The sequence below is a fragment of the Talpa occidentalis genome, unplaced genomic scaffold, assembly GCF_014898055.3.
Source record: "Talpa occidentalis isolate TD23 unplaced genomic scaffold, MPIMG_talOcc4v2.1 talOcc4.11, whole genome shotgun sequence".
In the NCBI taxonomy this organism is placed as follows: Eukaryota; Metazoa; Chordata; class Mammalia; order Eulipotyphla; family Talpidae; genus Talpa; species Talpa occidentalis.
This window is the reverse complement of record NW_023601104.1, coordinates 91,464,707-91,491,247: the sequence shown is the minus strand read 5'-3', so window position 1 is coordinate 91,491,247 and position 26,541 is coordinate 91,464,707. Positions and strand designations below refer to the sequence as shown.

Genomic DNA, 26,541 nt, shown 5'->3' with positions numbered 1-26,541 from the left:
TCTCTTTTTCTAGCATTCTCTGTGTTTTACTATTTAGGAGAGCAGAAAATCACACCCCAGGGGCTGAAGAGCTGCTTACTACTTCTGAAGGTCCAGTGGCCACAATTAACTCTGATCAAAAGGCGTATTTCTTTTGACTATGGCACTAATGACTCCTGGGCTATTTGCACTTATACTGCCGTATTGTATCTTTAGATGGTGAATTAACTATTTAAGAATAGATATGAACTGTGGATTTATTATAGTGACATCTTTCTTGAGAAAGTTCTGTTACACTTTGTTCTCTAAAACATGTAACTTCATTTTCCAACCAAGCCCAGAAATATGCTATTTAATTTAGTATATCTTGTAAGTTATCTTATATCCAAGACTTTGAGAATGCTTTTGGAAAATCATTTGGGGGAAGGGAGGAGAATGGTTAATTTGCAGAAGGGAAAGTTCAACTGGGAAATTTAGATAGCTTTTCTGAAGACGTGTGGAATTGTTAGTAGAATATCAACACACCAAATACATATCCATAATTTATTCTAGATCTATTGAAATGTCTTATATTAAGTAAAGAATTTATTCAATTTGAATGCCCATATAGGAGTTATCTTCCAAGACATCTCTTTCCCAAATTATAATAAAATACAGTGTCTCCGTTGTTACACTTGTTAAAGCTGCAAATGTGACCACAGACTAAGCTAAATCTACATCTGTTCTGCACCTTTTACTTGGTAATTCCAAAATGTTTCATGAAATAATGGTAGAAAGTAATATATGAAATTTCTAAGTGGCAGAAACAAATGGAGGAATTGTGTCTATTATAAAGACAGTTATCCCAAAGATTCTGACATTAGATGATGAAGTGTGCATTTATCAGGCATCAGTTTTATCATGTTGTTTTTCTCCGGGGGTTGGGGACTGGGTAGGAAACAGAACAAATGGCTGAAAAGAAATCAAAGAAGAAGCTTGAGGAAGAAGAGGAAGATGGGGTGAATTCAGAAAACTTTCAGGAGTTCATCAGACGAGCAAGGTAAAAGTTTTTTTTAATAAAAGGCAAAAGCTTTTAATAAAAACTGTGGTATTCTGTCTTCCATACTGTCCCATTGCATTTTCAACATTCCCGTGTCTCTACCATATGGATGTGAGTGAAGTCACTTCTAGGAGGAGAAAGAGTTCCATAGCCCTGGCCGCGGCATATCTCAGCCAGTTATGTTTCTGTTGTCATGGTTTCAGTTATCAAAACACTGCTCCTGGGTATCTGGGCTGTATTTCTAGACAGCCTTCAAAGTCACACCACTTGAAGAGCTGAGAGAGCCCTTGGAAGTTGAAGCTAGAGGCTTCTAATGTTTACTGGATCTGAATTTATCCCTGACTAACTGAGGCAGTGATGACCAAAATTTGCCTATGTTGAGTGGGTTGAGGAATTGGCAGTTTCTCAGCCCTGTGAGGGTTATGCCTAATTTATATAAAATAGAGCAAGTTCTTCATGCTTACTTAGGGTTAGCTGTTAGGAACTGAAAAATCTCAGCAATCAGCTCTTCATCTTGATACAAATCAGCAAATCCGTTTTGTCTGTTTTCAAGGGAAGAGGTAATGAAGGCATATAATTTCAAATTTTGTAAGACTCATACTAGACTGCCTTTATCTAGAGCAGAGTTGTAGAAAACTAAATGAGAAAGGATAAAAGTTAATTGGGCTGCAGCCATGAAAGTAACAGTAGAGAGAAAAAGTTAGAAAATCACCTTTCCATTGATTTGTGAACTTAGGTGCTGGTTTGTCATTCGCCAGCTTAGTTTGATCTGTGTTTGTTACCTTGTACATACCTAACTAGAGCCTCAGTACCATGTGCTTAGACAAACACAGCAAGCAATACCTCATTTTATAGGATTTCATAATTGTGAAATGTCACTTTGTTGACATTCTTAGGTCCTGTGTAATACGATTAATAAAGCAGGTAGAGAAACAAAGCAAGACACATTTTCTCACATCATCATTATAAAATAGGAAAGAAAATGATAAAAATAGAAATCATTATATCATTATAAAAATAGAAAAGAAAAAAACTAGATAATGTTCAGAAAATGGCTCTACTTTCAAAGTTCAAATTAATTTCAGTTCCACCTAGGGATCTTCAGAATCCCTAAAATAGAAAAATAGAAAAACAAAACAAAACAACTTCAAAAAAGTGATGTATTCCCCTTCTTGGGCCTAACTGGCCACTAAAAATGAGTTATATATAGTATTTACGAATGACAGAGAGAGAGAGCCTATTCATTATTGAAACATTTAGTTCTGATTTTGAATTGTTGGAGTCTGATGTCGATTGTTAGAAATATAAAATAGTATCAGGGTTTCTTTTATTAAGTTTGGGGAGTACATGGATACCTTTGTCAGGTTGGTAAATTCAAGCACCTTCCAGGAGAGAGTCAATGAAACAGAGTATGAAGTGTGTGCAGGATAAGGCAAGAGGGATAAGGCAGTTTATATTTTGACCAAACTTACTTAGTCTTTTGCTTTCAGTATTGTGTGAAGGGCCAACAAAACTCAATGACAGGCAGCAGCACTGGACTGTCCGCAACCTCATCTTTAGGTCTCTGATTGTCTCTTGAGATACTTACCTCACCACTTTGGAGACCTTAGGGTTACTCTGAGGTTCCTGGCAACAGCTTCCTAGATTCTTATCACAGTGTGTTCTGAAGATGAGGTATAGGCTCATTGTAATAATACAGGGATACTTATTTGAAGCCCGCTTATCTAGAACATGACCAGCTTCCAGGAAAAAAATTTAAAAGACCACTGAGAAAGTGTTTCACATGTTACAAAATCCCTGTGTAATATGTTTGCTGGAAGAGTCCTATAGGCACTCATTCATTCCCTTACACTTTCCATTTTGTGGATGTTCAGAAAGAGCATATAATTTTGATAATTTGAGGTGATCTTAGAGACCATCTAGTTCAGTCCCTAATTTTATAGATGGTTAGGGAACTCTTCTGTGGTTCCACTCGTGGGTCTCCTTATTTCTGACATAGTAATTAAAGTAAGTGGCTCCTAGTTTATAAAAGTGGGGTGGGCAAACTATAAAGGGCCAGATAGTAAATATTTCAGGCTCTATGGGCTACATGCAGTCTTTGCAGCATATTTTTAAAAAATATAAAAAACATTCTTAGCTGGGAGCCATACCAAAGACAGACTGCTGGTCGGGTTTGGCCCACTGCCTGTAGTTTGATGACCAGTGATCTAGAACAGGACTCTCCAGTAGAACTCCCTGTATTGTAGCTACTGAGAATGTGAAATGAGGCTGGTGTAACTGAGGAGAAGAATCTTTGAATTTATTTAACTTAATTCATTTAAGTTTGAACAGTCCCATATGACTGCTGGTTACCATATTGGACGGTGATGATCTAGAAAATTCACTGGAATGAATAACACCTTATTATACTTTAATTTTTTTACATTGCTACATTTATACTCCTATTTAGCCATCTCTTAATAAGGAGTTTTCAGTTTATGCCTTTCATTTCCCCTTCTTTACCTCGTATTCCGTTTCCATAATAAAATCTGGTAGAAAGATTTTCCAGAATAGCTTCCTGTTCTGACCATATTTTCTCTCCTCATTTTAGTGAGGCTGAATTGGAGGAGGTGTTGACTTTTTATACCCAAAAAAACAAGTCTGCAAGTGTCTTCCTGGGGACTCACTCAAAAAGTTCAAAAAACAACAGCAGCTACTCTGATAATGGGGGGAAAGGTGGTAAGTATGCTGGATAATTAATGAAAAATAAGAACAAGTGAAAACTTGAGATATGCAAAGGAAAGCTAGGAATAATGTGCTATATATATATGTGCTATAATGTGCTATAATAATGTGCTATAAGCACTGTAGACTCCAAGGTGGTGAAATTTTGTAGTGTGGGGATGGTTGGGATGAGTACACATTACATTTTTGTTGTAAGAGCAGAAGGGGGACATGGTCTGATTTTTTCACAATAATTAATAGCAGAGGACTTTCCGAGACAAGCTAATAATAGCCACATTCACTGAGCACTCATATTACTATCTGCCAGACATGATCTTATTTTTCACTTCCAAAAAACATATGGAATAGGTACTATTATAAATTTCTTTTCAGATGAGAAAACAGAAGCTGAAAGAAGCTGAGTAACTTGCTTAAGGGTATACTTCACCTTGCGGTGGGATAGTAATTTGAACCTCAGTCTGCCTGACTGAAAGCTTGTGCTCTACAGCTCTGTTTTTCCACCCCTCCTAATGATTATTGCTCACTTTCGTTAAATTTTTTTTGCTTTCTCTAGCTCAACGCTATTGCCATTTTAGTTAAGAGAATTCTTTGTCATGAGGGACTATCCCATACTTAGTGTTATGTCTAACTTAGGCCCTAAATGCCCATAGCTTCCCTCAGTCTTTGTGATAACCCAGGCTATTCTCTCGTGATTACAAACATTCTCACTGCTAGGGATCTCCATGATCTTTGACTTTGGATTTGGTACAGAATGGACGGTCCAGTTCATGTCATATGATTAAAAAGTAGTAGTGATATTGTTATAAACACAGCTGTATTCTTTAAATGTAATATTCATTTAAAATTTAAATGACTATTAAGATATAGGTAATCAATATACTAATTTTGTCAGTGTGCTAAATACTAGATTCAAAGGTAGAAACTTCTTTCCTGTTCTTAAGGCTTTCATAGTCTACTGTGAAAGTTGCCAGGAAAATTGGTCATTTAAATTACAGAATGAATTTTCCCAAAAAGTGCTAATGTTTTAAAAACTGATTAGGTTTAGAGGTTAGTCCACAAAAGCCTTGTAGCTCACTGTGTAATTTAATTATTGTTTTACTAGAGTTCCTTCTAAGTCCAACCCTCTTCTTTGAACTTTCCTTAATTACCTAAGTTCCGAAGCTAGTTTATTTGCTTGTTCATTCATTCCATCTATGTATATCTGCTGAGCACCTATTTTGTGTGTCAGACATTTTGGTAGTTGCTAGGGAAGCAATGACTAGGACTCTCACAGTCATGGATTTCATAACATTTATTGTCTACTTGATGAATTGGGTGAGTCAATACAGGAAGAAAGTTAGTATGAGCTCTGAGAAGCTCCTGTGACACTGGGGTAAGTTCTTATAATGAGGTGGGCTAGGCAGATATGTGCTGACCCAGGGAGGTGAGGGCCAACAGTGTGTGACAAAATTACCACTGCTGGTGGAGAGAATTCACATCTCCTTATTCTTTCATTCTGAAAGATGATCTGAGTGAGCTCTCTACGTTTTTGAGACAGGTTTTGGAATCTTTCTCCAAGTATGAAATTAGCTCTAGTTGTTCTCTTTCAAAATTGTGTGCTAGGAAAGAAAACTAATTTTTTTTTAAATTATTTATTTATGCATACAAGAACTATGATACAGTCCAGTGGTGCGGGGGTTAGAGGATTCACCAGAGCCAGAGTGGGGAACATAACAGGCAGATTGACTGAAATACACTGCTGAGGGGAGCAGCGGGTGAGTCAGGAGAGGTCTGCTGCACCATGTGGGTAGCTCCCTGGCCGGGGATCGAACTCATGCTGCAATGGCTGAGAATAGCTTCATAAGTTGCATCCTAACCCCTTACACCATCAGGGAGGCCCTACATAGCCCATCTTAATCAACTCTTCTGTTTTGGGGTACTTAGGCGGTTTTTATAACTTATAAACAGTGTTGCAATGCACATAGGAGTGCATGTATCCCTTCAAGTTAGTGTTTTTGCACTTCTTTGATAAATGTCAAAGAGTGGAGTTACTGGATCATGTTATACCTGTTTTAAATCTTTTGAGAATTCTCCAAACTGTTAGCTATAGGGGCTGGGCCAATCTGCATTTCCACCAATAGTGTATGTGTGCCGCTTTCTCTCCATACCCTCACCAACATTTATTGTTTCTGACCTTTTTGATATGGGTCATCCCCATAAATGTGAGTTGGTATCTCATTGTGGTTTTGATGTGCATTTCCCTGATGATAAGGCAATGAACATTTTTTTCATATGCCTGTAAGTCATTTGTATATCTTCTTTCAAGAAGTGTCTATTTAGCTCTTCTGCAATTTTTTGATTGTGTTCTTTATATCTTTTTATTGAGTTGTATGAGTTCTTTTGGATCTTAGCTCTCAGATCATTGTTGAATGTATGATGTACAAATAGTTCCTCCCATTCAGTAGGGTGTCTTCTGTTTTACTGACAGTTTCTCTTGCTCTATAGAAGCTTTTAATTTGAAAGTCCCATTTATTTATTTTTTATTTTTCTTGTTTTTTTTTATTTTTTTTTTGTTATTTTTATCTTGTTATTTTTATTTTTTATTTTTCTTGGAGTCAAGTCCCCAAACACATCCATGAAGCCAATGTTGTGGCACATTTTACCTATGTTAAGAAAACTAATTTACTAGATTAGAACTTCCTTATGTTTGAGTGCTTTTGTTTTTGAATGTGCTGTTCAGCCTATCTCAAGTACATTCACTCAACTTCTTCAACTAAAACTGAGGACATTAAAATACAGAGCTTTTATAGTATCCAGGTACTAGGTATTAGGCTGCTCTTTCTTTCTCCTAGTAGTTGCCCTGCTCAATACATATGATTTCTTTGCTCTTTGGGTAAGAAAGCACCAGTCGCTTGGTCTCTCAGTTCCCCTAGTCTGAATTCTTGGCAGAGGGATCTGACTGCCTTTACTTTTATTTCTAGGCTTGTTCTAGCTTGTTGACAGTCCATGAATGACTGCTCTGGGTTTAAATATCTTTCCCTGGATGAGTTTGCTGGAGCAGGAATTGGGGATAGTTGGGAATAATTTGGTCGGTGGCCCACTTAACCTGACAGTGAGGGTGGCCACCCTTGGGAAAGTGTGATAAGATATGCAATGGTTTCTCGCATTGATTACGAGTGGTGTCGTATTTTGGAAATGAAATATACTCTAGCATTTGATTAGTAGAAGAACCTGAGTTCAGTTTTATTTCTTATTTCAGATCATCCTGAGACGATGGAAGAAGTGAAAATAAAGCAGCCTAGACAACAACACGCAACAGAAATTCACTCTGATAAATTATCTCGTGAGTGACTTCAAACTTAGATAGATTTGCTGCTCTCTGATAAATCCCTACAAGGAAAAAGGAAGTCATCAAATATTAACTGATTCTTAAGCATAAGCCATTACCCCGGACCCCAGTGAAGTACCTTTTCTTTGTTCTTCCTTCTCCCTTAGAATTTTCGTCTTACCTACTGGTATCCTATTTTCCTTTCAAGGAATTTTTCACTTTCTTAGTGTTCAGCACTTCTGAGCACTTTCTTTTTTCCTAGAAGGGTGAAAAGATGTCACTACTAGAAACTTTGTCCTGATGCCCTTATGTTTGTTAAATACCTCCTCTGATTGGTAGAGGTAGTCCCAACTCCAGCTTTTAGAAGGTACTGAAATGAAGCTGTTTCTGTTGCCAGGTTTTCTCAGCAGGCAAAATTCATTAAATTCATGATGAATACTTATTAAAGTCTCTATTTCTCATGATTTGTGTTTCATGCTAAAATTATTTTGATGTTTAAAATGTTTACCTCTTGTTTTATAGAGATTGTGAGTTTTTCCTAAAATGATGTTTTTTGTTTGTTTGTTTGTTTGTTTTTGTTTTAATAGGATTTACCACTTCAGCAGAAAAAGAGGCTAAATTAGTCTATACAAATTCTTCCTCTGCTTCTTTCTCTGGTCCTGCTGCTACTCTGCTGCAGAAAATTCCCAACACCCATTTGTCATCTATTATTTCAACCTCTGACCTCTCTCCAGGGCCTGGCCACCATTCTTCTTTATCCCAGATTCCTCCAGCTATCCCCAGCATGCCTCACCAGCCAGCAGTTTTACTGAACACAGCCCCTGACAGTGCTTCTCCCTCCATGCATCTTGGGACACAGAACGTACCAAGCCCCGCGGGCCTGCCACGCTGCCGTTCAGGCAGTTACACCATTGGCCCCTTTTCCTCTTTCCAAAGTGCTGTACACATCTATAGCCAGAAACTGTCTCGTCCCTCTTCAGCAAAGGCAGGTGAGTGAGAAAATGCAAGGCAGCCCTCAATGTCAGCTCCTCCCCAGCCTCCATACAAAAATGTCATCTCTTCCCTTTGCCTTTTTTGTTTGAAAGGTAAAGGGACACATGCTACATTGCTCTGATATCACTAGGAAAGAGTCTTGCATTTGACCTAGTAGCATTCATGCATTGCTGCAAAATGCAAGAGGACTTCTATTAGGTAACGGGGATAAAGAGATCAATAACACAGAGCTTCTATTTACTAGGAGCTTGCAGACTAGTCGAGACTTCCCTGTGAGTCTGATAGATGCATTCTTTCTGATTTGATTAGTTATTCCTGAATCAGACAAATTAGTATTCTTTAATTTTTTAATATATTAAAGTCAACCATGACCTGAATAAATAACCAAAGATTTCTTAAAATAGGATATCTAATTTTAAATGAAGTAGACCCATATGATCAATCAAGGTTCCCCCCCACCCCCATTTTTCAATAACAGCTTTATTGAGATATAATTCACATACCATAGTATCACTGCCTTAAAGTATATAATTCATTGGTTTTCAGGTTGTTCACAGAGATTTGCATCCAATACCACTATCTTTTTTGAGAATATTTTCATTATTCCAAAAGAAACCCCTGCCTATTAGCAGTCACACTCCATTTCCTCCTCTCACCAGCCTCTGGCAACCACTAAAATACTTTCTGTCTCTATAGATATGGCTTGTTCTGAACATTTCATTAAGTGAAGTCATACAATTGATGGTCTTTTGAATGACTTCTTTTAATTGCCGTAATGTTTTCTAGGTTCATCCATGTTGTAGCACACATAAGTACTACATTCCTTCTTTGGGCTAAATAATATTCCATTGGATAGATATACCACATTTTCTTTATCCATTTATTAGTTGGTGGACACTTGGGTTGTTTTCACTTTTTGGCTATTATGAATAACCTTGCTGTGAACATCTCTGTACAAGTTTTTGTACAAGTTTTCTCTTGGATGTATACCTAGGAGTGGCATTACTGGGTCATATGGTAACTTTATGATTCCTCTTTTTGAGGAACTTCCAAACTTTTCTATAATAACTATACCATTTTCCCATCAGCAATGCATGAAATTCCAATTTCTCCACATCCTTGGCAACACTTATTGTCTATCTTTTTGATTTTATCCATTCTTGTGGGTTCAAAGAAGTATTTCATTTTCGCAGTTATCCTTTGCACTTCCAATAATGACTAATGATACTGGATATCTTTTTACCTGCTTTGGCCATCTGTATACCTTGGTAAAATGTCTATTCAAATTCTTTGCACATTTTAAAACTGTGATACTGTCTTTTTTATTGTGGAATTGTAAATGCTCTTTTTATTTTCTGGATACAAGTACCTTATCAGATGCATGACTTAGAAATGTTTTCTTCCATTCTGCTGCTTGTGTTTCCATTTTCATGAAGCATAGAAGGTTTTAATTTTGATAAAGTTTAATTTATCTTTTCTTTCATTGCTTATGTTTTGTTATCATAGCTGAAATATAATTGCCTTACTCAAAGTCACAAGTTTTATATGTATGCTTTTTCTAAATATTTTATAGTTTAGGCTCTTATATTTTGAGATGCTATGGTTATGGAACCATAAAAGTATCACATGACTCCGCAGTTCCACTTCTAGGTACATACCTAAAATCATTTATCCACTTTGAATTTCTATTTGTGTGTAGCATGAGGGTCTAACTTCATTCTTTTGCATGTGGCTGTTCAGTTATCCCAGCACTATTTGTTGAAAGAGTATTATTTCCCTATTGAATGGTCTTGGCACTCTTGCAAAAAATCATTTAATCATAAATGAAAGGTTTTATTTCTGGAGCCTCAGTTCTGTTCCACTGATCTACATGTCTGTCTTTTTGCCAGTACCATGTTGTCTTCATTACCGCAGCATTGTAGCAAGTTTTGAAATCACCAAGGGTAATTCTTCCAACTTTGTTCTTCTTTTTCATATTGTTTAGGCTATTCTGGATACTTTGCATTTTCATATGGATTTTAGGATCAACTTGTCAATTTTTACAATAATAGATAGATGAAATTTTCATAGGGAGTGTGTTGAATTTGTAGATTAGTTTGAGGGATATCTTAACATTGGCCAAGTTTTTTTAAACACTTTAATAATTTGCATATTAAGGTGAGTTACAGCTAAAGTAATTTTTGTTTGTTCATTAAGATTAATGAATTATAGGCTTGATTATTTCCCATGCATATGATGAAAGTTTTCTTTATGAAGCTTTCATAGTAAACAAAAACATTAATAAGTGCTTGCAACGATTTGACAGTAGAAAGAGTATGTATGATGAGGATTTATTTTTATTTTTGAGAACATTTGGAGATAGTTTTTGCTCCTTTTGTTGTCAGATATTCCGAGGATTCAGTAAACTATTGACACTTTGACTGAAACTTCACTGCCATCATTCTAAGTGTTTTAGGGTGTTTTCCCTAAGTGGGTGAAAGCTTTTCTCTTTTTCAGCAGGTTCATACCACCCAAACAAGCCACATTCAGGAGTAGCCAAAACACAAAAGGAGGGAGAAGATGGTTCTTTGTACAACAGACGGTACAACCCAACAATGGTTACAGCTGAGCTTCAGCGGCTAGCCGAGAAGCAGGCAGCGAGGCAGTATTCTCCATCCACTCACATCAGTCTCCTCACCCAGCAGGTACGGATGGGTGTGGGTGACAAAGAACTCTGGGGACCTGAGATTAGATTAATGACAGGGTACTCCTTTTTCTCTCTTTACTAATTCCCATATACTGCTGCCTGTTGAGTGAATATTAGTTGGTTTCTAGCTAAATGAAAGTGTTCCTCTTCAACTTTAAAGACAATGACTTTCTATTGCAGGTATTGCAAAGTTAGGTCGGCTGTTGGTTCTGATGTACTTACTTCATAGATAAGCAAGCTTAAATGTCAGCCACAAATACACTTTTGAAGGGTCTTTAAAAATAATTCCTTTCTTTGGTAAAGTTTTCCAGCAAGTTCTGGTCTTTAAATCAAAATTCTGTGACATTGTCTTTTGCTTTTGTTTGTTTTTGTTTTGCTTTATGGTCTTTATTTTTTTTTTTAAGATCTATTTTTTATTTATTTATGCATACAAGAACTGGGGGTGTGGGGGGGTGAGGGGATTCACTAGAGACAGAGTGGGGAGCAGAACAGGCAGATCTACTGAAATACACTGCTAAGGGGAACAGTGGGCGAGACAGGAGAGGTCTGCTGTGCCAGGGATCAAACACATGCTCCAGTGGCTGGTGATAGCTTGATAGCACTGAGACTTTAACCCCTGTGCCACCAGGGAGGACCCTGTACTATCTTTAATTTCATGATCTCAGAATGTTTTGTGGGTCCTGGTTAATGGAGTATTTTAACACACTTATCTGATACAATCTTGATGTATTGATGAGAGAAACTGAGGCTGAAATAAGTGATATGATCAAGGTCATCCAGCAACCTATCTATATGGAAATAGATTCCAGGATTTTGGCTATTTGATAATAGACATTCTGTCTATCATCTATCCTCTAACTACTTATTTATCTAAAAAAATAAACTTATAACACAAAAAATGTTTGATGCAACTTTCAAGAACTTTGGGATTCTTTTTGCCTTCCTTGCTGACTATCCCCATGGTATCTAACTAGAAGTAAAAGCTATTATCTTCTTCTTTTACTTAATGCAAAAGGCTTCAAAATTCTCCAAAAGGGTTATTATAATTTAACTTTATGGTTATAATTTCTGTGTGTCTGCTGTATCAGAATTCATTAATTGTTGGCAACTCTTTAATGATAGTCTAGGAGAAAAATGAAGCTGAAAATTACTTCAAGCACACATTAAAAGTAGGCAACACACTGCTCCCTGGTGGTGCCCTACTTCTCTGTATGAAAGTTAGGACCAAACTACAGGTCAGTCTTACCTGTACTCCAGCCTCATCCCACTCTGTGAGGTTGTAATTCATTTGCTTTTTCAAATCCCTAATAGTTGAAAGAAAGTAACTGAGGAGGCTTAATGTGAAATAGGAAGCTAAGAATCTTACAGGGATAGTCTTGAGACTTGAACAGACTTGGATAGTTAGAATTTAGTAATAGCATGATGGGAAGAGGGAATGACTACCATGACTATGGTAAAACAGGGAGGAATTCTGGATTGTGAAGTGGCTCTGAGGAAGGGCAAGGACCAGTGATCTGCTATACTTTTTTTCACCTGGTCATCGGCTAGAGTTTATATTTCTAGTTTATAAATGAGCAGCTAGAAGCACCAAGGCATTAAGAAATTTTCTTTGCAATAATTGTAAAAAATAACTAATAGTAGTGTTGACAGATTTTCAAAATGACTCAAATCCTGTGGGAATCCAAGGTGGGAATCCTAATTGGGAAGTCATCTCCCTTTAAGCTGTACTTTTCAGCAGTGCTGGTGAATTAAAAGTCCATCAGACTCCTATTCATAGGGATCTGAACTTGCCATTAGATGTCAGTCTTAACTCTCAGAGTCTTGGTACAGTGCTGAGGTACAGTGTATATAATAAGCAGGGTGGAGTAGTGGACAGAACTGGGTTAGCCTCTAAGACCTGCCTTCCTCTGCCGTTGACCAGCTGTTTGATCTCGGGCAATTCACTCAACCGCTCTCAACCTGAGAGTCTTTACTTATTGAGGGGGAAAATACAACAGGATCATGAGGATAATATGCAAAAACCTCTTAGTAATGTCTAAATGCCATGTACATGGAAACTATTATTATTTCAACCACAAAAGGCTTCCAATAATAAATGCTTTCTAATTTGATTTGGAAAAGAAAGCTTTTTGGAGGCAAGTGATGCAGTGCCTGTGGTTCTGTGGTAGGAGGTGGGCATCTGAACAGAAAGTGGTGGCGTTCCGCTCCCCTCTGTGGACGTGGGGCAAGAGAGCTTCAGCTTAGCTTCATCAGAAACAACTCTGTGCCCAGTAATCTCTCTACATGCTTTCGATTTCTTCTTACCTGTGATGTTCCCTTATTTGCGATTCCTATTCGGTGTTTGTGATTTCTTTTTTTCATACACCCAATAGTCTTAATGAATATTTTCTTTCCCTTGCTCCTTTTTTGATAATTCTGAATTTATTTTTTCACCCTATTCTGTTGTATTCTAATTGTTTCTTTTCTTTTTAAAAAATCTCTATTAACTTACTTTCTTCTACTTTTACCTAACTTTATTTTGTTGTTTCCCTCAGTTTCTTGAGTTTGGCACTTTTTATTTTCACTCATTTTTGCTTTTCATCTTTAAAACTATGAATTTTCTCTGAGTATTGCTGTAATTATTTCCCATAAACACTTACAATCTTTACCTTGGTTTTCTGGGGAAATAAATACGGAAAACTAAATTTAAATTTTTTTGTGGTTTTTTGGGAAGATGCACAAACAACCTGAAATCCTTGGGTATTTCTGAAAAATCATTTTATTTGTAATTTCAACTTCATACCCATTAAACCTTTCGGTGGCATTTCCCATAAAACTTTTTAATCACATGTGTTTTTTTTAATTTATTCATCCAAAAACATTTAAAAAGAGCTTAAAAAGCTGTAGCTCTATGTCATGCGCTTGATATAAGACATAGTCCTCCGTCTGCAACAGCTCCTACTCTGGTACGGGTGGCAGCCATGTAAACACATGCGAGTAACAGCTTGGAAACCGCGCTGCGGGGCCATTTCTAAGGAGTGCCAGTGTCAGAAGCACCAAAAGGCCTAATCCAGCCTGGGAGTGGGGAAAAGGCTAAGGCATCCTTCTTGGAAAAATTTACACCCAAGCTGAATCTGAAAGGTAGTCAGGTGGGTGGCCGAAGGGCCAGGCAGGCTGCCTGACACCAACTAGCTTGTGTGCATGTGGGGAACAGCACGCTGGTTGGTGGTGTTGGAGGACAGGGAGCCGGCGGGGGGCAGCTCGGATGGAAGCTGGACGAGAAGATGGGCTGATTCAGGAGACCTGCGAACGCCCTGTGAAGGAGCTCTCCCTCGTGCCATAGATGAAGGCAGCCAAAGAGACAGAGCCGGGCTTTGCCCTTCAGCTGGGTCACTCAGGTGTTTGACAGGAGAATGGATTGGAGGATGAGGCACTGTCACCCCTTTTTCTTCTTTTCTTACCGGGAAGATGCTGAGGAATGGCGACCTAGCCTAAAGTAAAGAACAAAGTACTCTGACAACCCCTCAATTTTTTTTTAATATTTTATTTTATATAATTCTTACATCATTTTTCATCTTTGCACAATGTATGCATTTTCATTTTGGTTATATTCCCCATACAATTGCACCCCCCCTTAGCCCCCTCCTTATTTTGACTCTAGTCCTTCCTCTCCCCGCCCCTCCCTTCCTCCCATCTCTCCCCCCATAGTGTGTCTCTGGTTTATAGTTGCTTGTTGATTTTGATTTTTACTTTGTATTGATTTGTTTTTTTCCTGGTCTCTTATTTAGGTTTTCTAAATTCCTGCTATGAGTGAGACCATCCGGTATTTTTCTTTTTTCTTTCTGGCTTATTTCCCTGAGCATGATCCCTTCTAGCTCCATCCATGTTGCTGCAAACTGCATGTGTTTATCTTTTTTGATTGCTGAGTAATATTCCATTGTGTATATGTACCACATCTTCTTGATCCAGTCATCTATTTTTGGGCATTTGCAACCCCAAAATTTGATGATAAAACTTCATCTTATCCAGAATTAGCCTCTAATGCATTAGGAGTTGTACTCTTATGAATTTGCGTGGCTAAAAAATAGAACCTCATTCTCCTGGTAATTACTTTTACTGTACATACCATGATTTAATTTTATGGTTTATAGCCCAAGCTACACAAGAATATCAAACATGAAGTGGCCACAGTGTTCATTTCAGAAATGTTTGTGCCAGCACCTATATGCTTGAAATACAAGTTCTGAACATCACCAGCAAATACCTTACAGATCTGAGCAGAGCAGAGAGCAGGTCAATTTTAATTCTTTCCCTGGGTATGTGAGAGGCTGGTTATCTTTTGAGGATGAAATCCTTTGGAAATCAGTGTGTCCCTCCCTGAAAGCAGGGTTTTCTAGAAGCATCTTTCACCTGGGTGGGGGTGGGCTCCTCAGGAGTACTGTGGTAGCTGATGGGCTGCCGGAACGGGGCTTCAGTGTGAGGTCTCACTCTCTCTGCCTCGCCCGGTGCTGGGAGAGGTGTGCTTTACAGCTGCAGCACTCTGCACAGTCATAGCCCTTTGTGGGTTTTGAAACTGTTAATGAGCAGAAGAATGTGGTGAATTAGCCCAGTTTTGTGGTGAGGAGTGGGAGGCAGGGAATCAGAGAGAGCACTGGCCCGTCTGTGCGGGTGAGTGTGAGATTTCAGGACCCAGTTATCATTAGGAGCAGCTCCAGCTCTTCCAGCCTGGGAGTTTAATCAAAGGGATAACAGCAGACCACCCAGGCGAGGGATCCAGCCTGAACGAATGTGCTGTGTCAGTCTCTGTTTCCCAGCCAGCCAGTGCCCGGGATGTGGCCAGGCCTCCTGGAAATGTGCTGACAGATACATATGAGGGAGGAGACACAGCTTCTCACATTTTTCATTTAGATGGAGAGTGGGAAAGAAAACCATTCAATTTCTTTCATTTTCTGCTCCTCTCTCTGATAACCTCCGGCCTGGTCCTAGAGAAGGATATACATGTAGGGATAGAATGTTCGCTGCACACCCATTACTCATGCGCTGTCATTCATATACCAAGGAATTCATTATCACTATTCTGCTTCAGCAGCTACCATTGAAGTCATGCTTTTTTCCTCAAGTACATCGTAGCCCTTGAATAAATCTCAAAAACAAAAATACCAATATGAAGGTGAAATTGGCAGAAAGAGAACTAAATTTATGCCATGGTTACACATCCCTGGGATTGAGACACAGGGCACCCAGTTTATTATAAGCTGGGCATTTGGCACTGGAGACTTCCTTCCTGCCTCCTTAGTATATCTAGACCCCTTTGAAGCACTGGACATTTGTACTCTGATGTTATGGTGGTTTTCTAAGTCCAGCTCATTTGGTCCTTTGTTCTTTCTTGGTCGAAAGAGTAGCATTTCTTTGTAATACGTGCATACTCTTACTCTTTCTGGACAGAAAAGGCTTAAGTAGAAAAAGCAGAATTTCTTCAGTCCATGAGACCTTGGACAAGTTGCTTAACTCTTCTTGCCTTGGTTTCCTTCTCTGTAAAATGGGGTCATTTTAGTATCAGACTAATTCTCCTGGAGTCTTGCTCCTCTCTGCTCTACAATCTGGAGCCAAGTGAGTCTAATTTCCTAGCTCTTCTGTCTTTCAAGACTTTAAACCCCCCGTTTTCCTTTATTCCTTGGCTTACTGCATGGTCTCTTGTTCCAAAAGAAAATAGCCTTTCTTTTGTCTTGCCACCCCCTTAAGATCTTTGTCTTCCCTGTACTGCCAAACTTCTTTTTTAAAATAAAATACTCTTGCTGCCCCCAGCCTCTCCCCCATACCTACTTTTGCAGTCTGCCCTTGGAATTGCTAACTTCAGGTACCTCTTTTTATCTTCCTCCTATGGCATGTGGCACTATTGTTGACCAACTCCTACCTTAAAACTTCCCTTAGCTTCCCTGACCCTTCAAAAATTCCTCTCAGAGCTCATTTCTTCCTCTTCTTTCCCAGGAAACTGGATTCCATTTCAACATTTTTTAAAAAGTCACTGGCGTGTAAACTCAAATATATGAGACTGACAACAGTCTCGTTAAAGAAGGTAGGTCAGCACTGCCGGGGCATCTGTTTCTCTCTGCTCTCACAGGTTGCCTTCCAGTGGACCTTTAAATTTTAGGGGACAGTAGAGTCTCTTCCTCTCTGGGGTTTTCCCATGGGTAAGCCTTCTCTTCTTACTACTTCATCTGGTAGTTATGTAGACATCTCTTAAATAGACATCTTTAGTTTGAACCTCGTAGCTGAGTGCCAGGTCCAAATTTCCAACTGCCTCCTAGACATTTCCACCTAACTGTATTACTAACATCCAAAATACTCAACATATTTTAAACATTTAAAATATTTTAAAAATATTCAACCAATCTAAAGACTGTTTGTTCTCTTCCCTGCAGTTCTCCTGGGGATTTAGGTGTGGAGCCTTTGGCTTATCATTGTCTGTCTTTGCTTCCTCGTTCTTTCCCATGTCCAGGAAGTTGCCAAGTCTTCCTGTTCTGACTCTACAATGTCTCAGATACAGAACCTCTGTCTTTCACATCTCCTGTCCTGCTTCAGGCCTTAATTATCTCTCAAGTGGACGCCTACAATTACCTCCTAAGTGGTCCCTCAGCTACTTTCCTCCTGTTCACCCTAGTCTTTGCTCTAAAGAATCTTTCTAAATCACAGATCTGATAATAATACTCCTCTGCACAAGAATCTCGAGGGGCCTTCCTCTTATCTACAATGTGAAACCCACACTATTAAATGTTACTCAAAGCCTTTATTTAGAATCTGGCTTCAGGCTACTTCTCCAACTGGTCTCCCTCCCATCACACATGTTTTTATGCAGCTCAACCAGAATTTCTGTTGGCCTCCTTGCCGTAGCGTATGCTCTCTTCTGCTGGGAATGCTCCCCAGTCACCATGTCCAGTCTTGCACATCCATCTAGGTTCAACATGCACTGTCTCACTCATCACGTTGCGTATGTCCTCAGAGCTGTCTCCTGTAGTGACAGTAGTGAGCTCTTTGGGGACCTGACTTGTAGGTTGTACTTGGTATGCTGATTCTGCTGGACTGTAAGGTACTTGCTTGAGGATGGGGACCATGTCCATTTTTCACCAATTTTTTTCTAGCCTGCTATAGAAGAGCACTTAAAACATATTTTTTGAATAAACAAATGAACAAAGAACCCCCCTGCTGTCTTAGCCAAACATCATCTTTCCATTCTCCATGCTCCTTTAACCCTTATATAGCCTTGATCTATAACAAATCTGTACTGTTACCTTGGATCCCTTCCTTGCTGTTGGGTTACAGACTAGGTGACCGCAGTTCTTTCTAACCTATCACCTCGCACAGGAACTTGCACTTGGTAGCCACTTGGCACACACTTGCTAAATTGAAAAGAATTCTCTTCTGCATTATATTGGCTTTTATATTAAAAGCTATTGCTTTTCTACTTTTTTTCATTAACAGTACCACACCTGTTAGAATAAAGTAACTGACATTAATTGAATGTCTACTTTGTACTAGGCACTTTGTATGCATCACCTCTATGAGGTAGAGACTTCTTTCTTTTCTTGGTGCAGAAAATAAAAGCCGAGAGATAAGTGACTTTGTTAGGGTGACACATGTGGCTGGTGACTCAACCAACATTCAAAGCCAGGTCTGCCTCCCTCTATGCTCTTTCCCTGGGTATTTTCCACCATTTTCCGTTTGAATCAGGACTCTCACGTCTTATCACATGAAAATGACTAACCGCTGTGAGCCTGCTGTCCTGCAGCGTTGCTGTTGAGCCTGCAGAGGGAACCAGGCATGGGAATCCCTCTCTCTGGTTGGTTAGAAATTCTCGTCACTCTCTGAGGTAGGTTGAAAAACATGTGACTCTGCCTAGATTATCAGTTATTTGTTGAGTGAACTCTTCATCAAATTATTTTAAGGAGAAACGTTATTTTACAGCAAAGTCGACTTGTCCTTTGAGCAGACAAATTCAGCCTTGTCATCCCCAGAGAAAGAATATGAGTGGGTCCTTTTATCACGGTAGCAGCAGCCCTATTGACTTATGAAAACTGAATGTACAAATTAGAAACACTCCAAGGGGATTTGGCCATTTTATAAGGCTTTCCAGGAGTGGCTTTGGCAAGTCTTGACCTGGAACACTTTGTGAATTTTGAGACGTTCATTGTCTCTATGTATATATATGTGTACTATGTAATGTAAAAGACAAAGTTTGGGAGGGAAGGTGAGACACGATAACTTATATTAATGTATCAGAACTTCAGAGATCCCCCTCTTTTCTAAACCTGGTTAAAGTTTTATTAACATTACAACCCTTATGGGGTCTCCCTGGTGGCCTAGGGGTTAAGTCTCAGTGCTATCACCACTAGGACCTGAGCTTGATCCCCGGCTAGGGAACTAACCCTGGAAGGCAGACCTCTCCCATCTTGCCCGCTGCTCCCCTTTGCAGTATATTTCAGTAGATCCACTTGTTCTGCTCCCCATTCTGTCTCTGGTGAATCCTCTCACTCCTCACCTCCCCACACCCCCCGCCCCCACAACTTTGACCTGGCCTATACCCCAGATCTCCTATGCAAAAAAAAAGCCAAAAAACTGCATTATAACCCTTACACATTAACATTAGAAACCCCTTTCTCCTGGTGATTGGAGTGTAAATTCCATGAGGTTTATTTTGTCAGCGTGCAGGAATTGATATGATAACAGGAGTTGAAACCACCTTAAGACATATTGGTTGTTGTGGCTTAAAACATTGGTAATTATGGCGAATGATTTAATAAATGCTCAGGAAGTGCCCTTGAAGTGTTTAAAATTGACTTGTTTGAATATATTCTCTACTATTTCTGTAGTAAGTACAGATACAGCACTTTGGGTTTTCATTTTCTTTTATCTTGAGTGAAACAGATCCCAGTCCATTGGTGTTTCCCTTCCAAGGACTGCCTTTTGTTCTAGTAACATGTACTGAAAGAAGTCGAAAGGACTAGCTGCAGCATTTCCCTATTCCAGATCATCCAGAGCCCTCTGGTTGTGGCAAAGAAAGTTCCCATGGCATGCTCAGTTTATGCAACCTTGCATTTGAGTGACACAGAGAATATTATTTTCAAGATGATAATGATGTAATTCCAAGGACAGTATAAGTGAAGATTTAGGCAAGTTTATCTTCATGTTAGTCTAAGTGATTCTTAACTTTCTGGGAGTCAGCAGTCTGTTTTTGAGAATTAAATGAAAGGTATATTCTTTCTCCTGAAGGAAAAAAAGTATACTCACCTTAGAAAACTGCATTAATTTCAAAGTCTTCACAGACAAATCTCCTCCTTCCCACCCCCACCCCTCCCTCCCTAACCCCAGCTAGGCTTCGTCTTGATTTCCTGGGTCTCATGGTCTCCAAGTTAAGGACCTCTGAAAACATGTACGTCGCATATAGTCTTATCAATTATTTGGGTAAAATTGATTGCTCCAAATATGTAATCATCTTTGCTTCATACATTCTTTTTATATATCCAGTGTATCTTCCACCAGACTGTGATCTCTATGAAGGTATCCTCAGTGCTCAAAAAAATAAATAAGATGGGCCTCCCCTGGTGGCATAGGGGTTGAGCACTGGGCTGCGAAGCTGCCCATAGCCTCTGCAGTGCTGGTTCGATCCCCGGCTGCTGGCGAGGGTCCCACATGGCGTGCAAACCTTTCCTGCCGCCCGCTGCTCCCCTCAGCAGTGTATTTCATCAGTCTGCCTGTTCTGTTCCCTGCTCTGGCTCTGGAGAATTCTCTCACCCTCCCGCGCTTCTGACTGTACCCAGTGCTTGTATAAATAAATAAATAAATCTTCCCCCGCCAAAAAAATTAAATAAATAAATAAGAGTAGGTGTTTGATAAATATTTGTTGAATTAATTGAATAATCTTGTGAATCCTCAAGTCTAGACCTCATCAGACAAAATTACCTAAGAGTTCACAGCCCACACTAGGAGAGAGTTGAGCTATGCTGGTATTGTAAGCTGTATTGGAAATGCTTTATCATGGATTTGCTCCCAAGTTAAGCTATTGTTTAGATTTTTTTTCAAGATTTATTTATTTATGCATACAAGAGTTGGGTATAGGCCAGAGGTGCGGGGCATGAGAGGATTCACCAGAGACACAGTGGGGAACAGAACAGGCAGATCCACTGAAATACACTGCTGAGGGGAGCAGCGGGCAAGACAGGAGAGGTCTGGTGAGCCCTGTGGGTTGCTCCCTGGCCGGCTAGGGATCGAACTCATCTGTGAAGGCTGCGGATTGCTTCATAGTGTCGTGCTTAACCCCTTGTGCCACCAGGGAGGCCCCTGTTGTTCAGATTTTTAATGCTGAATTTTCAGCTCCATTTTGATAAATAAAACACATGAGATTTATAAACAACCTCACTAAGTGAATCGCAAATGGGGTGGTATCCCTTGGCAGTTTCATTGCCAAGAAGAAACAAATATAGCATACATATGGGGCAGATAAAGAACATAATCTGTATGTCAGAACTAATATTTCACCCATTTGACAACCTTGCCCAAAGCTTTAAGACCAGACAAATCTCAACAGTGAGTAAAATACAGACCCTCCCTGTTCCAAAGGAGATGAAATCTGTGGGGTGAGATAGGCAAGTTAGACCTGCAGTTACAATACATACAAACGTGGCATGGACTCTTTCAGCTCCACCGCTGTGCTCTTGATGTAGTTCAATGGCAAAGATCCTTTCTAGCTGAGGGAGCTCTCTCCCAAAACCAACTCTCCCTCTCTCCTTCCTTCCCTTCCTTCGTTTTTTGGAAGTAAAATAACAATAGAAGTTTCAGGAGTGCCATCATTGACAATCAATTTGTGTCTATACCACATTAAGTTCCCTGCTAAAAGTTCAAATCTGTCCTTCACTATATCATTGTCTCCCTTTTCCTGATTTAACCCTTCCCTTCTGGTAACCATTAATTGAGCTTATAGTCCAAAAGTTCGTTTTTATCTTATCTAGTTCACCTGTCTGTTTTCTCTCTACAGCACATTAATGAAGTCATGCAGTCTGCCATTTTTCACTAAGCATAATTCCTTCTAGATTCATCCATGTTGTTGCAAATGGCAGGATCTTATCCATTTAAAAAAAAATCTATATAGCTGAGTAGTATTCCATTGTGTATATCCCACATCATCTTTATCCTTTTGTCAGTTGATGGTTGTTTCCAGTTCTTGGCTATGATAGTAGGCCGAAATAAAACATGGGGCTGCATACAGCTCTTTGATTAGCATTTTTTGGACAAATACCTAGAAGTGGGATAACTGGATCATATGGAATTTCCATTTTTAATTTTTTGAGGAATCTCCATACTGCTTTCCATAATAGCTGCACCGGTTTCCATTCCCACTAACAGTGCTTCTCCCCACGTCCTTTCTTATACTTGTTATTTTTTGTCTTTTGGAAAACCGCCGTTCTCACAGGTATGAAGTGATAGCTTGTTGTTGTTTTGATTTGTGTGTCTTTTCAATATAGTGTTTAAAGCCCTAGCAATAGCAAATAGATAAGAAAAGGGTCTCCAAATTGGAAAGGAAAAAGTAAAACTATTACTATTTTCAGATAACATGATAATATACATAGAAAATCCCAAAGAGTACAGTGAAAAGGAATTATATATAATCAACGACTACAATAAAGTGACAGGCTACAAAGTTAATATACACATATCCGTCGTGTTTCTATATGCAAATAGTGAACTAGCAGAAAAGAGAAATCATGAAAAAAAAATCCTATTTACAATTTCATCAAAAAGAATTAAATACCTTGCAATGAACTTTAACCTTAGCTATGAAAAACCTGTACAGCAAAAGCTGTAAGATATTATCAAAGAAAACTAGAAGAAGACATCTTACAAAGAGAAGGCAAGGTATTCTGTGCTCATGGACTGGAAGAATTGCTTTTTTTCCCAACCAACAGTGATAAACCTTGGTACTATGTTAAGGAAGATAAGAGTCAGATGAAAATCGCCGAGCCACAGTCAGAGGAAGATTTTTGCCATTCCATATGTAGCTAAATGATACCCCAGAAGTGTGGGGTCCTATCAGCTCCTGAAGAGTGTCTTGTCCTTAAAGAACCAGTATATACTGGTTCTTTAACAGCATGCTGGTTAGTGATGGAGCTGGTGAAAGTTTCAAGGACTCACACTGGATATCAGCTTCATGTTTTGTTTTGTTTTAACTTTATTTTTTCTTTTTTAAAGATTTATTTATACAAGCACTGGGCACAATCAGAAGCGCGGGAGGGTGAGAGAATTCACCAGAGCCAGAGCAGGGAGCAGAGCAGGCAGAAGGACTAAAGTACACTGCTGAGGGGAGCAGCGGGCAGCAGGAGAGGTCTGCGTGCCATGTGGGACCCTCCTCTGGTGGCTGGGGAGCAGCCGGGGATCAAACCGGCGCTGCAGAGGCTGTGGGCAGCTTCGCAACCCAGCGCTCAACCACTGCGCCACCGGGGAGGCCCTTGTTTTGTTTTTTCATTAATCTGTGTTGGGTGTTTTTCTTTTCAAATATCTGCTAAAATGTCAGTACCCTTACATTTGTCAGTTTATTTGGCTTTTTTGTTTCTTGGTGGAGCTGGAGGTTACTGCACACATGTTCATTGAATAGAGTCAGAACTATGGCTCAAATCTAGGATTCCATAGTAACTACCTTCAAATGCAGGAGAGGATGTTCAGAGAGGTACCTCAGGCAAGAGACTTCTTCATTACTCTTAAGGTTTTTGGCTCTAAGCTCCTGAGTGCAATCACTTTTGGTGGCTTGGCCTCGAAGTGTGTGGATCTGTTGCTCACAAGGCCTATAGCTTAGACTGAAGCCATCTAGTTGGTCCTCCCCTCCCCTTCCTTCCAGATCCACCTGTTAATCTTGGTCCCCAAACCATTTTTCTATTGAAGATAAGTCTGGAAAGATAAACCTGAGGAAGACTTATTTTCCTCTAAGGCCCTTGAACAAAGCTGGCCTCCTAAGCCGACTCTTGACTGTCCCTCCTTAAATGACAGCTAGTCCATCTTGTCTTCCCACCTACATGGGAAGAGATAATATCAAAGAGGGTCACTTCAAAAAGGAAAACATGAATGAGTGAACACATGAACTCGAGAGCTTTTCTTAGCAGATTGCAAATACAGTTATCCAGGCCCACGGCCCAGTATTCTTCCTTACCTAGGAGGGGCACGAGGAAGGCCAACGGTAGTGTGTCCTGCATGCCAGCCTTACTACCTCTCACCCAACTCTTGTGACTCAACTGATCTACACCTTCCTTATCCACCCCACCAAACAGCACAGTTCTGGCACAGTCCCACTCCAGCAGACTCTTGAGCAAGCTTCCCCTTGTCCTAGATCAATGCCAGAATCTTTCACCTGACATTCAAGTGGTTTTTCTGTCCCTGTCTTCAATTGCTCTACATTTTAATCAAATTAGACTGATTTCTGTTTTTCAGACACTCTTCCTGCTTATCTCTCTCTGCATTTTTTTCTTACACTTTTTCTTTCTACCACCACTCCATCCCCACACTAGTCCTCCTACCTACCCTTTTAGGATGAGCTCAGGTACCATCTTTGAATCTCCTTAGCACTGCTGCTAATGCACTGCCACATTCAGGAGGCCTCAGGTATTGCTGTTTGTCTAGGTGTCTTTTCTCAACTGATTATAAATTCCTTCATGACTTGAGGCCAGGGGTCACATTTTTAGTAAATATATATCCTTAGGGTTTTACCCAAGACCTTGCCTATGATAGGCAATGTGGTAAATATTTATTGAATTATCTTTGCGGTATAGACTGCTTTTGAGCATTCAGAACTGCAGTATTTCTAGGACATGCTAATGAAAACAACAGTGATGTAGTTATCCTCTGTGGATACCAAAAGGTTATGTATCTGGGAGGGTGGTGGGTGTATTCTGGGAAGCCATCAAGGCAATGCCATCATATTTTAATTATAGCACTGGCAGCAGTGTTAGTTTTAGCAAACAGCAGTAACAAGCAGTAACACTTGGGCGGGCCAGCCGCCGGAAATTGGCCGCCCTCTCTGTTTCTCCTACCCCCTTTTCAATCCATCACCTGTATTTATTCCTGCTGTAATTTAAACACCTGTCTAGATGGAATGCATGCAATGTGTCCCTACCCCACACATTCACATATTTGCTCACCTGCCTTATTCGGAAGACTGGCTCTAAAATAAACAGTATTTTGGTACGAAAAGAAAAAAAATGCACTGAGCCACTGTGGCAATGGACATGAGGAAGGGAATGAGAGGGGAACCTCTGGCTAAGCTACTCCAGGAGAGTGGGAGCAGAAGAGGAGGAGGAGAGCAAGGAGTGAAACTGCTAACAGGCCCCAAAATTCGGGTGGTAGTTGAACCCATGACTAAATTTTCCCACAGGCAGGCATTCACTTAGCCAAGCAACTAGAAAAAGGCGGGGGTGGAAGAATATTTAACAAGCTGATTGTTTTTAGGCTTAAATTTCTTGGTTTATTTTTAATGACCATTATTTCTCATGGCAGCATAGCATGTAGACTTCAGATTTTCTGAAACTTGCTCTAAACTGTTTTATCTACTTTTTTGCATCCTCGGCTTATTTAACAGTGTACTTACTGGTGTTAATTAATGCCTGAGCTTCCAAACAACACTGAGAAGTACTAAAACCTTAAAGTTGCTGAGATAATAATTTTCCCTACTCCTTCCCACTTTTGCTATTTCTAAAAATAAATAATACTTTGCTTTTGTGTAGAAGAAAATCACAATGACTACCAATTCTTGGTTTATCCATGAGCCAATATAAGGAATGGCTGTTACAGGAAAAAAACGAAACCTACCAATAATACAAAATTAGTTGCATGTTCTTGCCACCTTTTAATGTATCTGCTAAGAAACAAAACTGAGTATGTTTTTTCTTTGCTTTACTTCTTTGATGTCCTCTGGTAAAGGATAAGCAGTGGGCAATAAAATTTAACAGAAACAAGGAATAGCTGGTATAGTTTGGTAACAGCAAACAGCAGGTGAATTCTTGAATAATCACTGTTTTCAGAATTTGAGTTATGTAACTATTATATTTTTGAAAATCTCTCATAACAAGGATAACTGGACTGTTTTTGTATTAATTTCAAAACTAGAAAATGGATTTTAAAATAAGAGTTTTAGAACTGCTGTGTGACCTTAGGCAGATTACTTACCATAACCTGAGTCTTAGTTTCTCCATTTCTGCAATGGATATAGCAGCATTTAGTTTTGTGAATAATGGGTAAGGAGTAAGAGAAACATGAAACCTCACGTACTTATAAGTACCTGACATGACTGTAAGAATCCAACTGATAAACTGTATTATTTGAGAAATTGTACACCATATGCACTTGCACTTAGAGGAAGATTTTCCTAATCTGGGTCCCGCCACTTAGTAGGTGTGTGACTTTTGTCTAATTGTTTAGCACCTCTAGACTGTAGTTTTCTCTTTTGTAATCGGGAGTAACAACAGAGCCTACTTCTGAGGACTTATTGATGTTGAATGTACATTAGGGTGATGCAAGAACATCCAGAGCACGGCACAGAGTGAGCGCTAGTAAGTGTTGGCTGATAGGACAAAAATGATGGTGTTTAAATTAGGGGCAGCCTAGCCAAAAGATCAAGGATTTACCGGGTCTGATTATCTCTTCTCTTTCCTTTTACTAAATCTCCCAACTACAGACTTTATACTAAACATGGTCAAGTGTATACATTTTGTCCATTTTATTGCTGTTCCACTGTAAATTATTAATAAGTCTTTTTTATTAAGTCTTTGGCACAGCTGGCTGAGACAGTCATCAGAGAAG

At 39.4% G+C, this 26,541-nt stretch overlaps 1 protein-coding gene across 10 annotated transcripts in view; it reads left to right on the top strand.

Annotated features, from left to right (window-relative positions):
• TTLL5 (tubulin tyrosine ligase like 5) overlaps positions 1 to 26,541 on the top strand; it is a 259,441-nt gene that overhangs the window by 100,491 nt on the left and 132,409 nt on the right. For 4 of the 10 annotated variants that reach the window (XM_054691987.1, XM_037503829.2, XM_037503834.2 and 1 more), the window contains 5 exons: positions 915 to 1,018; positions 3,609 to 3,736; positions 6,981 to 7,064; positions 7,637 to 8,038; positions 10,539 to 10,726. In XM_054691987.1, coding sequence (XP_054547962.1) covers positions 915 to 1,018; positions 3,609 to 3,736; positions 6,981 to 7,064; positions 7,637 to 8,038; positions 10,539 to 10,726 — 906 coding nt within the window. Of the gene's footprint in view, positions 1 to 914; positions 1,019 to 3,608; positions 3,737 to 6,980; positions 7,065 to 7,636; positions 8,039 to 9,931; positions 10,042 to 10,538; positions 10,727 to 26,541 lie in introns of those variants that run through there. The other 6 variants (XM_037503833.2, XM_037503831.2, XM_037503835.2 and 3 more) reach the window with 4 other exon arrangements.